The sequence below is a fragment of the Spermophilus citellus genome (genome assembly GCF_964194105.1).
Source record: "Spermophilus citellus genome assembly, chromosome: 18".
Taxonomy (NCBI): Eukaryota; Metazoa; Chordata; class Mammalia; order Rodentia; family Sciuridae; genus Spermophilus; species Spermophilus citellus.
Window position 1 is genome coordinate 16,133,037 of NC_138200.1, and position 15,260 is coordinate 16,148,296.

Here is a 15,260-nt window from a genome sequence, read left to right on the forward strand (position 1 = left end):
CTGAGCCACATCCCAACCCTCACTGTACAGACTTAAAACTAAAAAAATATAAATGTAGACTACATTATGGAGTGAAATGATGTAAAACTGTACACACTCTTATATGTGTTTCTCTGATTCCTTAAAACCCATTAAAAAGAAATAAAATTTCTATTTCCTTTATTTTTGATAAAGAAAAAAATTCATGCTCCTAACAATATGACCTCTGCCCATTGAACTGCATCTAATTGCCAGTTTGCTAAATGGAGTAAGATCCTCTTCTGGACTTTGGCCCCCAAGAACCTGTATTCCTGATTTTACTTTTCTTTCTCTCCTTCTCTCCTTCTTCATCACTTTTGTCACTGTACCTCTTTCAGATTTTTCCCAAGAGCATCCAGTGTCCACATTACCATCCTGACTTTCATTTAAGTATATGATCAGTCACTCTTTCAATTATTCATAAAGGTTACATGTTCTGATTCCCATTTTTTAATAATTATATATTTTTAGTTGTATTTGGACACAATACCTTTATTTTATTTATTTTATGTGACGCTGAGGATCAAACCCAGGGCCTCGTACATGCTAGGCGAGCGCTCTATCGCTATGCCACAACCTCAGCCCCCAGATTCCCATTTTTGACTGAAATCTTGATTTAAAAGTTTAAACTCTTCTTCCTTTAAAAAAATCCATATGTACTGGCCAAAAAGGAGCCATTAAATAAACATGTGTTGAAGGCATACTCATTTGTTAAGAGTAAAGATTCTTCCCAGGTACAATGGGGCACAATGTAATTCCAGCAATTCAGGAGGCAGCCTCAGCAACTTAGTGAGGCCCTAGGAAACTCAGTGAAACTCTGTCTCAAAACGAAAAAATAAAAAAGGGCTGGGGATGTTGCTCAGTGGTGAAGTGCCTCTGGATTCAATCCCCCGAGCAAAAAGAAAGAGTAAAGATTCTTGAGGCATACTGAGTCTGAATTCCATCTCTATTACTTTACCTTATGTAAGGTATATCACTTCTATGTGTTCCTGTTTCTTTATTCTATAAAATAACAATATAATAATACTTTTTTTTGTGTGTGTGTGATGGGGATTGAACGCAGGAGTACTACCACTGAGCTACCCTACTACTTCAAAATTTTTTATTCTGAGACAGGGTCTTACTAAGTTGCCAAGGCTGGCCTCAAACTTGTGATCCTTTTGCCTTAACCTCTCAATTAATTGGAATTGCTAGCCTGTATCACCGTTCCTGTAATCTCTGGAATTATAGTGGGTAACAACCCTGCTTAGTTCATAGTACTTTTCTTATAGCCGTTATGAGGACTGCCTGAGCTATGTAGATTAAGTGCTCTGTTAACTATTATTACTTTTCATTGGTGGTCCTCAGAACACAAAAGGTACACAAGCCATTGAAGTGTGGGTAAACTGAATACCAATATTGTTGGGATCACCCCAGCTCCAAAGACTAACTTCCCCATCCCCCAAGAAGAGCTGTCCAATGGTGAGCCCTGCTGGCTCACATGATCCTTACCCACCAATCAGACTAGCCCTGCTGGCTCACATGATCTTTACCCACCAATCAGAAAGCTCCCCATGCCAACTGTCAAACCCTTCAACCATTAAACTGTCATAACTGTCAAACCACTCCCGGCTCTATAAATATGCAGAGCTGTTCCTCAATAAACCGGCATTTTCTCCGGCTACGAGCCTTGATCGTTCTTTCAAATATTAAAAATATATTTAACACCTTTTTACTTCAAACACACTTTCCAGTTCTTCCAATTCAAACACCCTTCCAATTAGCTGATGATTTCTCTTACTCCTCTAATAAAAACAGAGGGCTGGGGTGTAGTAGCTCAGTGGTAGAGCATTTGCTTAGCACAAGTGAGGCACTTGGTTCAATCCTCAGCACCACAAAAAAATAAATAAAAATAAAGGTATTGTATCCATTTAAAAAAAAGGAGGAGGAGTTGGGGCTGTGGCATAGTGATAGAATGCTCACCTTGCATGTGGAAGGCACTGGGTTTGATCCTCAGCATCACATAAAAATAAAAATAAAGTTACTGTGTCCATCTACAACTAAAAAAATATTTTAAAAAAGAAATAATCATTCCTTTGTCGCATCAACTCACCTGTATCCATATCGTATTTATAATTCTCTTAATTCTTCCTTATGAACTGGATCCTACTCCTCCCCAATTTCCATAATAATCCTTTTCTTCTACCTCAATATTTTTTCTTTCTATGGACTCATTCTCATCTTTTGTTTTAATATTTACTTTTTACTTATAGGTGGACACAATGTATTTTACTTTATGTGGTGCTGTGGATTGAACTCAATGCCTCACGCATGCTAGTTGCATGCTCTACCTCTGAGCCACATCATTCTCATCTTAAAATTGACTCATCATACCCCACACACCCTTCTAGCTTCTAAACCCATCTCTAGTTCATTTCTTAACAAAATTTCTTGTTATCTCACCATCACCAGTGGCTCACCTCCTGTTCTGAGCCATACTTAGCAAGTTTCATCCTCAATACCATTGACACCTTATCCCCTTGACACAAGGTCACCAAGAAGTTCCTTCCTGCCATATCCTGTGGGTGAAGCTCAGTTCAGTCCACCTGTATCTACTGTTCCTTCCTGAAACATTTTCCTCATTTGTTTCATAGCACCATTCTCTCTAGGTCTGTGTGACCAAAATCTACATGCTGCCTCTTCTTCCTTCTCTAAATAAAGGGCCTCCATCATCTCTGTCTCTTCTGGCCTCCTTTAATACCCATTCCCTAGGGGAGGGGCCAATACATTTTTTTCTGTAAAGGGCCAAACAATAAAAATTTTAGGTTTGGGCTGGGGATGTGGCTCAAGCGGTAGCGCGCTCGCCTGGCATGCGTGCGGCCCGGGTTCGATCCTCAGCACCACATACAAACAAAGATGTTGTGTCCGCTGAGAACTAAAAAAGAAATAAATATTAAAATTCTCTCTCTTTTTTAAAAAAAAAATTTTAGGTTCTGTGGGCCTCAACTACTCATCTTCCACAGACAATATGTAACTAAATAGCTATGGCTACGATCCAATAATACTTTATTTCTAAAAATAGGTGGTAGGTTATAGCAGTCCTAAATATCTCATCTAGTCCCTTGGTTGGACACCCAAATTTATATAACTAGTCCTAACCTCTCCCTGAATGCTAAACTTGCTTTTTTCAGATGCCAGCTTAATGTTTCATCCTTGATGACAAATAGCCATTTTGTGTATGTATGTATCTGCGTGTGTCTGTGTGTGTGTGTATGTGCATGCACATGTTATCGGAGATTGAATCCAGGGCTTTACACATACTAGGCAAGAGCTCTACCACTGAACCACATTCCCAACCTACAATTTTCTATATCACCATCACCAGTGCCTCACCTCCTTTTCTGAGCCAAAGCTAGCAAGTTTTCATCCTCAGATACCATTGGCACTGGCATCTTAACTGTAATATATCTGCAGGTTCTGTATCCATGGATTCAATCAAATGCAGACTAAAATATGTGAAAATAAATTGTATCTGTACTGAACACATACAGAACACATATATCTTTTTTCTTGTCATTATTCCCTAAAAAATATAATGTAGGAGCTATGTATGTAGCATTTTACAGTGTCTTAGGTATAAGGAATCCAGAGATGACTTTAAGGGACTTGAACAGATTTTGAGATCAGTTGGAAATCCCAGAACCAATCCTCCATGGATACCAAGGGAAAACTGGATACCTAAAACAGGACTCTATTTCCATTCCCCAAGCCATCTTTCATGTCTACCTAGATCAGCTGGATTCTATTAATCTCTTTCACCTATACCTCATAGCAGGTCTATTAGCTCTGCTTCCAAAGCACAAGATGAATACACCACCCTTTCACCACCATCCTAATCCAAGTTACTATCATTGCTATGACTAGTATAGACCTCTGAAGTAGTTTGTTCACTGACCTTTCTACTTCCAATCTTGCTCCCATTTAGTATATTCTCCACATAGTATAAATTATGATCATTTAAAAACATATGAGATTATGGCTTTCAATCTTTCTTTGAAAAGAAAAATCCAAATTTCCCACTGTGGGAAAAAAAAACTAAGATTTGGCTCCTGCTCAACTTTAACTCTTATTTAGTATTCTTCCCCCCCTCTAAATATACTGAGCTTTTTGCTGTTCTGCAAACATACAAATCTCATTGCCCTCTTCACGAGATGATTTCTTTCCAGTTATTCACAGGATATAAGCCCATATAAGCCCATATTTCCTGTCTGCACAAATATCCCCTCCTTACAAAAGGCTTTGCTGAGCATCGAGCCCAACTCCACCTCCTCACCCTTCATACTTTTCCTTTATAGCATGCATCATGATTTCACATTATATTATCTATTCATTGGTTTGCAGTTTACTGAGTGTCTCCCATTTGCCTGTTTGCCAAAATATATGTTATAGTTGGCACACTGCCTGGCTCAGAGAAGGCAATCAGTAAGTAAATATATGCTGAATAGGTAAATGAATGAACTTTCAGGAATTGGAGACAAGCTTAAGAATCACTGCAGGAAAAAAATATGGAAATCAATTGGTTGCACTGGGAAAGAGAGCATTTTCTTTTGAATTTTTTAAATTAGTGCATTATAGTTATATTTAATATTTGGGTTCATTTTGACATATTCATAAATTCATGTAAGCGTTTGCTCCATTTCAGTTCCCAGATCTTCCTCTTTCCCTCCCTTCTTCCCTCCTGACAATCTCTAATTGAAATTAGAGGGTAATATGAGAAGGGGAAAAAACAGACAGTGATAACTGAGAATGCAGATAAAAGTTCTTTTGGTACTTTACACTAAGAAAAATCTGTTTTCTTCCCTCTCTTAGGCCATAACAACATGCAAACCTGTGACCCCCACCTTGACCATCTGGCCTTTGTTGGCATTTACCTGGTGAGCCCTCACTTACCTGCACACCGTCTTCCTTGCACATCTCCAATCACAATGAACGGCTCTTTGCCTTGCTCCAATAAGGTAATCACTTCTGGCTTTGAGGCAGAATATCCTGATTACAAGAAAGAAATACAACAAGATATAAAAGTGATATGATATGCCAAGTTCAAAAACATTTTAAGACTTGATATATACTTCAGAGAAAACTAAGATTAAAGAATACCCAAATTAGGGTAACCGCACAGTCCTAGAGCATAAAGAAACTTGATATGCAGGGAAAAGGTCCCATTGTATAATTAAACCTCCTGCAGACTCACTCTGTTGAGAGACAGTAGTAACTGAGAGCACCATCTCTGGAGCCAGACTATAAGGGTTCAGATTCTGCTCTTCCATCTACATACCAATGATTGTAAGCAAACCACTTAAATTCTCTGGGCCTTAGTTTTCTCACTTGTAGAATGAAATAAAAGTAATACCTATTTCATGGCTAATATTTAGAACAATTCTTGGTATATGGTAAGCACTCTATTAGCTATTAGTATTTTATTGATACTAATTTATTTGGAGCAAAAGAAGCTTCCTAAGATAGTTTGAAGTTGTTGTTGTTGTTGTTCTTCTTCTTCTTTTTTTTTTAGGTGTAGATGGACACAACACAATGCCTTTATTTTTATGTGGTGCTGAGGATCGAACCCAGGTCCCACCTGTGCTAGGTGAGCGCTCTACCACTGAGCCACAATCCCAGCCCCAAAGTTCTCTCTTTTTGAGTTTTTTTAAAACAAAGTTGGTGTTATTTTATTTGGACCTTTATTTTGTTCATTTATATATGGTGCTGAGAATCAAACCCAGTGCCTCTCACATGGTAGGCAAGCGTTCTACCACTGAGCCACAACCCCAGCCTGAGATTTTTTTTTTTAATATACCTTTATGAGTCCACAACCCCAGCTCTAGTTTGAAGCAAGAGCTAAGTTAATGGATTTTAATTTTCAATCACAAGGTGTTTGTTGTGAGAAACAGAATGCATTCATTTTATTTTTAAATACATTACTAATTTAAATTATGACATAAGTCGTGACACTGGGTAGGACTGTTATTCTGCCAAATAGAACAACCATAAGCAATTCTATATATTTTATTTTATTTTTTAAAGAGAGAGAGAGAGAGAATTTTTTTTAATATTTATTTTTTGGTTTTCAGTGGACACAACATCTTTGTTTATATGTGGTGCTGAGGATTGAACTCGGGCCGCACGCATGCCAGGTGAGCACCACTTGAGCCACATCCCCAGCCCCCCATAAGCAATTCTAAGCTCAACTTCAATGTGAAACGTTATTTCTTTGAAATTGACTTTGGAATAAATATCCCATAATTCAAATCTAGTCCCTTAGTCATCAAAAAAGATGCAACTATAGCAATGGATTAAGGAAATGGTTCATGAAGATCACTATAGTGTGGTGAAATGGTATTTACATACCAGTGAAATTCAATTAATTCCTTGAGTAACAGGGAAGAAGTTCAGTTACTTTCTTAAAAAACAGTCCTAAAGGGCTAGAGATACAGCTCAGTGGTAAATGATGTGTTTAGCAGGATGAGGCCTTCAGTTTTAATCCCCAGTACCACAAAATAAACAAATGTTCTGAATTCATGTAAGAAAAAGCTATTATTTCAGAGAGCAGTGTTTAAATTATTTGAGGTAAATGACCTTACCCAGTGAGACCAAGTTGCTATAATTCTCCAGCATCACATCTCTGTACAATTCCCTCTGAGCAGGGTTCAGGCACTTCCATTCCCTTTGAGAGAAGACTACAGACACATCACTAAACTTCACTAGTTTCTGAAATGAGAAACGAACACATTACTGGTGAAATTATAAAATGCATACTTAAGGAAAAATAGGAGATAAAATATCTCATTGAAACAAGTGGGAGACTATACAAAACAAAGGCTAGGGCTGAAAGCTTATGACAAAGGTAAGAGATAGGAATGACACTGGTGTTTGAGTAGAATGGCCTTATTTTCTTGAAGAATCTAGTTGCTACAAGCAAAATTTCCTATATATTATGGGATTCTTTGATTACTCAAACATTTCTGAGAATAAATTAAATGTTGCCCAATTAAATTAAACAGTGGATATAAGCAAATTCATCTTTTCCTTTACTTAAAATCATATAGATTTTTTTAAAAAATACTATATAAGGGCTGGAGCTCAGCAGAAGAGTACTCGCCTAGCACTTGCAAGGCCCTGGGCTTGAGCCTCAGCACCACATAAAAATAAATAAAGATTAAAAAAATACTATATAAAATCTCTCCTAGAATAATGGGTTTGTATAAAATTAAAGAATTTTTAAAATATTCAGCTTAATCTTTATGTCATTATGTCTTAATTTTTCCTTATTTGGGCAATTCTATTATAAATGTTATTCATTTATTCATGTGAGACAGAGTCTAGGCTCATCTGAACTTCGTGGCTTCAGGTGATTCTAATCACCTATGTCTTCTGAGCAGCTGGGATTAGCCCATCTTATAAATAATAATAATAATAGTAATAGGGGATGGATATGGATCAGCGGTAAAGAGCTTGCCTTGCATATGCAAGGCACTGGGTTCGATCCTCAGTACCACATAAAAATAAATAAAGTTATTGTGTCCAACTACAACTACAAAAAATAAATATAATAATAATAATAATAATTATTATTATTACTACCACTACTATTACCAGGGATTGAACTCAGGGGCACTTGACCACTGAGCCACATCCCCAGCCCTATTTTGTATTTTATTTGGAGACAGGATCTCACTGAGTTGCTTAAACACCTCACTTTTGCTGAGGCTGGCTTTGAACTCTTGATCCTATATCTATATCTCAGCCTCCTGAGCTGCTGGGATATAAATTATTTTAATCAGCTAAGTAATAGTCAAGCAGGCTAGGAGTGTAGCTCAGTGATAGAGCATTTGCCTAGCCTGCACAAGACCCTGGATTCCATCTCTAGCTCTGCAAAATAATAATAATAGTAATAATGATAATAATAATTAATAATAATAATAAAAATACAATCTTATGGATATTCCAAACTTAATTATAGAATCCAGAAAGTAAGACATTTATGTTAGATAATCTCTCTTAAGTTTTCTCTAATCATGGGAGAATACAAAGATCTAATATTTATGCCTCTGGGTGATTTTCTTATAAATACTGTACACTTTCTTTGTTCCTGGAACAAAGAATCTTGATGTAGAATAAGCCAAATCACACAGATGTCAAGACCAGCTTATTCCATTCAAACTCAAAATGGCTCCTATTGTGGATTTTCACCTCTTGGAGATTCCCAGAAAAGATCTCGATTGCTCCATACACAGAACCCAACCATATAGTGAGAATGAAGCCAATCAACACTAAACTGCATTTTGCCTACAGACACAGTTCCCTGGAAAACTTTAGTTTTCCTGTGTGTCATCAGATAAGCTCATCCTTTGTTTGATTACACTTCAGCTCTGATGAGGTAAAATATTTCCCTCCGGAGATTTCGTTTTTGCCCCATTTGTGCTGCAGACAGAGAATGCATGCACAGCAGATGCTGTATGGTTTAGTCAGGTTCAGATGAACATTTGTTAAAGAAAACAGGGGCATATAAGAGCCACTGGGGCAATTAGAGATGAAAGAAAACTTCAGTTAAATAAGAAGGTTCAGTATAAAGAATGAAAATTCTTTCACGTGACCCTAAAAGGGAGTTGGGGAATCTCAAGAAAGAAAGAGACAGCTGCTTACGTGAGCCATGGTTTTAGGTTTACAAGAACTGGCCAGTCTTCCTCAGGGTTCTTCTAGAGAAGCAAAGTTCTGAGAAACCTGAATTGGATGAGAAAAAAAAAATGAACCAATGACAAGAGGCTGTTTCAAAAGTAACAAAAGGATGCAAATAATCTTTTCTTCTCTATTCTTGCTTGTAAACACTGGCACCCATACTTCCCTCACATGCTCCTCCCTCATATTCTCCCTGTCAAGGAAGCTGGGCTACTGTAAAGAGCAGAGGCTCACCTGTATTAGAACTCATGATCACTATCTTCAGCAGGGGAGTTCTGGGCAATCCCCACTATGAAGATGCTGATCTGGGCCCAAGGCTGGGATGTTCAGAACCGCCCTGACTAGATCCTCCTTCCTGATTCTCAATTCTAAAAAGTGACCACACAAACTAAAACAGACGGCAGTTTTCCTTGCTTTAAGCCTTTCCTGGCCTCCCTGGACTTGAAGACAAAAGGCAGAACAGACTGGGAGTCTGCAAACTACGGCCCATGAACTAAATCTGGACCATCCGTTTACTCTTGTCTATGGCTACTTTCAGAAAATTCCAATAGCCATTTAACAGAGTTATATGGCCTATAAAGCCTAAAATACTTAGTATTTGTTCCTTTATTGATGTGACATTTGCTGACCTCCAGCATGGACAATGCAGGACAGCCTTTATCACTGCAAAACTGTACCTGCCTACTGGGATTCCTACCCTCACCTGAACTAGAACTCCCAGAATTCTCAGGGCTTGCAGCTCCCCATTTCCCCCAGTCAGAATCATCCACAGGATTTTTCTGCTTGACATCCTTCTTACTCTTTCTTCATACCCAAACTTTGTGAAAAGTGAATTTATCATCCCTACATCGGTTAAAAAAGAAAGTCAACTTATATGGCATGTATCAATCATATAAATCTCAGAATAGCCCTAAAACACTGTTGTTATCTCCATTTCCAACACTAGAAACAGAAACCTAAATCTAGTTAATTAATGGCACATATGAGTTCTGATTCCAGAATTGTCCAACTACAAAGCCAGTTTGTTTTCAACTCTGCTCTTGCTATGGATATGCAGAATTTCTTATGACACCTTGGGAAACCTGAGCATGAATAATAATAGAAGTAACTTACCAGGAAGTATTAAATGTTGCTAATTAAGAAGATATGTTAAAGGGACAAGTAACATTTTATGTTTAGTTCACAGATGGATTTAAAAGACTGATTACATGTTAGCAAGGTTGGAACAAAATAGACACACAATGTCATACAATGGTATCACAAGAGGGTAAATTTTCTAATTCATGTTGATGTGATATAAAAACAAATAGGGGAGGATCTCAGGTATTGGTAAAATAAAATAAATATTCAGGAACTAGTAGTAATTTATTTTTTTCAGTTACAAGAATTTCTCTACAAGCTGAGCATGGTGGCACACGCCTATAATCCCAGTGATTTAGGAGGCTAAGGCAAGAAGATCACAAGTTCAAACCCAGCCTCAGCAACTTAGTGAGGCTCTGAGCAACTCAGTGAGACCCTGTCTCTAATATAAAAAAAAAAAGGGCTAGGTGGTACTGGGGATATAGCTCAGTTGGTGGAGTGCTTGCCTTGCATGCACAAGGCCCTGGGTTCAATCCCCAGCACCACACACACACACACACACACACACAAAGGCTGGGTATGTGGCTCAGTGGTTAAGCATTCCTGGGTTTAATCCCTGGTTCCAAAACAAAACAAAACTACAAAAACCAATACAAGCCTGGTGTTTAACAATCCTATTTCTAGGTCCCTAGAGAAAATAATTTATATGTGGGCAAAAAGATATATGCAAACAGGGGCAAATAAACTAATTTTAAAAAGGAAAAGACTGGGAAATAATAGTCTTCAATAAAGAATAGGTTAAATAAATTCTATTGAATACACATACCAGAAAACAACAAGTCACAAAAATGATATAGATTGGAGGTAAGCAAACTTTTCCTGCAAAGGATGAGATAACAAATATTTGGGGCTTGGGGCTGGGGTTGTGGCTCAGTGGTAGAGTGCTTCCCTAGCATGTGTGTGACACTGGGTTCGATCCTCAGCACTGCATAAAACAAACAAATAGGGCTGGGGATGTGGCTCAAGCGGTAGCGCGCTCGCCCGGCATGCGTGTGGCAGTGGGTTCGATCCTTAGGACCATATAAAAATAAAGATGTTGTGTCCATAGAAAACTAAGGAATAAATATTTAAAAATCTCTCTCAAAAAATAAAATAAAATAAAGGTATTATGTTCATTTATAATTAAAATATGTTTAAAAATTTCAAAAGATATTTTGGGCTTTTTGAGTTACTCAAAATGTTTAATTCTGATGAAGTCCAATTTGCCTATTTTTGGGGGGTAGGGATGTGGCTCAGTGGTAGAGTGCACACCTAGCATGCATGAGGCACTGGGTTCGATCCTCAGCACCACATAAAAATAAATAAAAATATTGTGTCCCTCTAAAACTAAAAAAAAAAAAAAAAAAAAAAATTGCCTGTTTTTGTTGTTGTTGCCTGAGCCATTGATACAATATTTAAGAATTCCTTGCCAAACAAAGACTTATCCTTTTATTTTCTTTTAAAGGTTTTATAATTTTAGTTCTTACATTTAGGTCTTTTTTTTTTTTTCAAATGGCACAGTGTGGCAGTCAACCACTAAGCCACACCCCTAACACTTTTTATTTGAGACATGGTCTTGCTAAATTACTGAGATTGGCCTTGAATTCGTAATCCTCCTGTCCCAGTCTCCTGAATAGCTAGGATTGTAGCCAAGCACCACCGCATCCACCTAACTTTTACATAGGGTGTAAGGCAGGGGACCAACTTTATTGTTTTGCATGTTAACTCTCCAGTTTTCCCAGCACTACTTGTTGAAAGGACGATTCTTCCCAAATTGAATAGTATGGGCTAATTTCTGGACTCCCAATTCTACTACAATGATCTACCTATCTATTCTTATGACAATATCATTGCTCTTTTTAACTGATGTGAAATTCATGTAACTTAGAATAAATTATTTTAAAGTGTAGAATTAAGTGGTGTGTTAACATTGTATAATTACAACCTCTCTCTAGTTTCAAAACTTTATCATTGCCCCCTAAAAATAAATACAATCCATGAAATAATTACTATCCATTCCTCCCTCCCCCATTTTCTGGTAATCTACTTTTGGTATCTATAAATTTGTCTACCGTATATGTTTTATAAAATGGATTATGCAGCCAGGTGTGGTAGCACACACCTGTAAACTCAATAATATTCAATGTCCTTTTGTGTCTGGCCTTCACATGTTTATGAGGTTCTTCTAAGTTGTAGCATATATCGACTCTTTGTTCTTTTTGTCCATTTTCATATTTCCAAATATCAAATCAATCCTTTAGAAATCTGGCTGAGCACTTTACAGAACCACAGTGAAGAAAATACTGTGTCCCAGAGGGCAGACTGTGAATTATGGTATGGGAAATATTCTCTTATCAGTAAAACCCAGCTAACTGGTTTAAAAATTAGCTACTTCTAATATCAAAATTGGGCGGGTATAGTTACTTGTATTTTACTTGGTAGAAGTTAATGCCACATTCCTAAGTGTTCCTACTTTGAAAGAGAAAAAAACAAATTCCCAGTATAGAAATTGGGAGTAATTCAGCTTCACAGGACTAAGAATGGCTGGCTAGTTAAATATATTATAATAAATCCACATAATGGATCATAGTTATTAAATGCTAATTTGCAGAACTGGTTTGAATATGGAAAAAAAACCAGTATATCCTGTCAGGGATAAAATCAGTTTATAAAACATGACACACAATAAAATAGAGACATCAACAGGTAGCAAAATGAATAGAAAGTTATGCACTCATCCATTACCATGCCTGTAGGTGTGTGTGTGTGTGTGTGTGTGTGTGTGTGTGTGTGTGTGTGTTTCAATACTGGGGACTGAACAAAGAGCCTTGTGCTCTACCGCTGAGCCATATTCCCAACTCTTTTATTTTTTGAGACAGAGTCTCACTAAGTTGCTCACTAAGGCTGATCTTGAAATTTTGATCTTTCTGGTTTAGCTTTCCAAGTGTTTGGGATTACATGCATGTGCGATCTCACCCTGTTTCATGCTTGTATTTTAAATGAATTGCTTTTCATACTTTCCTTTAGCTCCCAAAATGTAAACCAATTCTATTATTCCTCCATTTGATTTTCTAGGCATATTTTTCATACCTAGACATGGCCAAAATTTCCAAAAGACATCGTACACTTGATAAAAGGCTCCCTGCAGGTTCCTTTTTGTATCTTCCTGGTATATGGGTTTATTTCTAAAAAAGTCTTTTAAAATACAGCTTTGCCCGGCATGGTAGCACACGCCTGAATCCCAGCAGCTTTGGAGGCTGAAGCAGGAGGATTTTGAGTTCAAAGCCAGCCTCGTCAAAAAGTGAGGCACTAAGCAACTCAGTGAGACCCAGTCTCTAAATAAAATACAAAATAGGGCCAGGGATGTGGCTTAGTGGTTGAGTGCCCCTGAGTTCAATCCCTGGTACCCCCCCAAAACAACAACAACAACAAGCTTTATTGGAGATATGACTTATATAATACCCACTTAAATGCTCTATTAATGATTTTTAGTAAATTTTCAGAGTCAAACAATCATTATCATGATCTGACTTTAAAACATTTCATTGAGGCTGGAGCTCAGACACTTGCCTGCCATGTGTGAGGCTCTGGGTTCAATTCTCAGTACAACACATAAATAAAATAACGGTCTATCAACAACTAAAATAATAATATTAATAAAAACATTTCACTACCACAAAATAAACCTCATAACATTTGAAGTTACTTCCTGTTTCCAATTCCACTTTCTAGCAATTACCAATTTACTTTCTTAGTTTCTTCTGGATAGTCCATATAAATACAACTGTACAATATATATCCTTGTGTCTTTAATCTGTTACTTGGTGTAATGGTTTTGAGGTCTGTTGATGCTGTTGCATGTATTAGTACTTCATTCTTGTGAAATGTCTATTTAAATCATTTACACGCTTTATAGGCTGGGATTGTAGCTCAGTGGTGGAGTGCTTGCCTTGCACATGTGAGGCACTGGGTTTGATCCTCAGCACTATATAAAAATAAGTAAAATAAAGGTATTGTGTTGGGCAAGGTGGCACATTCCATAATTCCAGTGGCTTGGGAGGCTAGGGCAGGAGGATTTCAAGTTCAAGGCCAGCCCCAGCAACTTAGTGAGGCCCTAGGCAACTCAGTGAGACCCTGTCTCTAAGTAAAATATTTTTCAAAAGTCTAGGGATGTGGGCTGGGGATGTGGCTCAAGCGGTAGCGCGCTCGCCTGGCATGCGTGCGGCCCGGGTTCGATCCTCTGCACCACATACAAACAAAGATGCTGTGTCCGCCGAAAAGTAAAAAATAAAAAAAAATAAAAAATAAAAAATAAAAAAAAAAGTCTAGGGATGTGACTCAGTGGTTAAGTACCAAAAAAAAAAAAAAAAAAAAAAAAGCAGTGTGTCCATCTACAAGTAAAAAAATATATATTTTTAAATAAATCATTGTCCAATGGGGTGGCATACACCTAGAATTCCAGTAGCTCTGGAGGCTGAGACAGGAGGATCACAAATTCAAAGCCAGCCTCAGCAACAAACAGTGAGGCACTAAGCAACTCAGTGAGACTCTGTCCCTGATACACTAAATAAATAAAGAAAAATTTAAAAAGTATTTACACATTTTAAAACTGAGTTACCAATCTTCCTATTGAGTTATAAATCTTTCTATGTTCTAGACACAAACTATATATTATATATGATTTTTTCAAATATTTTTTCTTGATCTATGACTTGGCTTTACTCTTTCTTTTGTTTTTGGTTTTTGCAGTCCTAGGGATTGAACCCAGATCTTCATGCATGCTAGGCAAATGATCTACCACTGTGCTACACTTTAAGCAGTTTGGTTTTTTTTGAAGGACAAAAATTTTAATCTTTATGACCAGTTAATCACTTAAAAAGGATTATCCCCTTCCTATTGAATTGTCCTGGCACATTTGTTGAAAATCAATTGCCCACACCCCCTCCAAAAAAAGGAAATTATTATGAAAATAAATTATTACCATAATTGCAAAGTTTATTTCTGAACTCTCAATTCTGTTCCATTAGTCTATGTTTTTCCTTATGTTAATACTATATTTTTAGATTACTGAGACTTTATATTGTTTTCCTTTTTAGAGAGGGAATTTTTAAGATACTTTTTTAGTTTTCGGTGGACACAACATCTTTCTTTTTTTTTTTTTATGGTGCTGAGGATCGAACCCAGCGACCTGAGCATGCCAAGCGAGCGCGCTTCCGCTTAAGCCACATCCCCAGCCCTGTATTGTTTTTCATTATGTAAGGTTTTCTTTATTTAAAAGATCATTCACAAAATACCTTATCCATTTTCTTTTTGTCATATAGCTGAATGTGTTAAGTGTTCCGAATTCCATTCTTTTCTTATATTTAATGAATCTGTTTTATTCTTTACCTTTTCATATTTAGGGTTTAAGT

At 37.2% G+C, this 15,260-nt stretch overlaps 1 protein-coding gene across 6 annotated transcripts in view; it reads right to left on the bottom strand.

Annotated features, from left to right (window-relative positions):
- The window catches only part of LOC308637110 (uncharacterized protein), a 35,205-nt gene that overhangs the window by 7,524 nt on the left and 12,421 nt on the right, over positions 1-15,260 (bottom strand). For all 6 annotated transcript variants that reach the window (XM_081273259.1, XM_081273257.1, XM_081273254.1 and 3 more), the window contains 3 exons: positions 8,698-8,775; positions 6,636-6,762; positions 4,948-5,043 (listed from right to left, as the gene is read on the bottom strand). In XM_081273259.1, coding sequence (XP_081129385.1) covers positions 4,948-5,043; positions 6,636-6,762; positions 8,698-8,706 — 232 coding nt within the window. In that variant the 5' untranslated portion in view covers positions 8,707-8,775. The remainder of the gene's footprint in view (positions 1-4,947; positions 5,044-6,635; positions 6,763-8,697; positions 8,776-15,260) is intronic.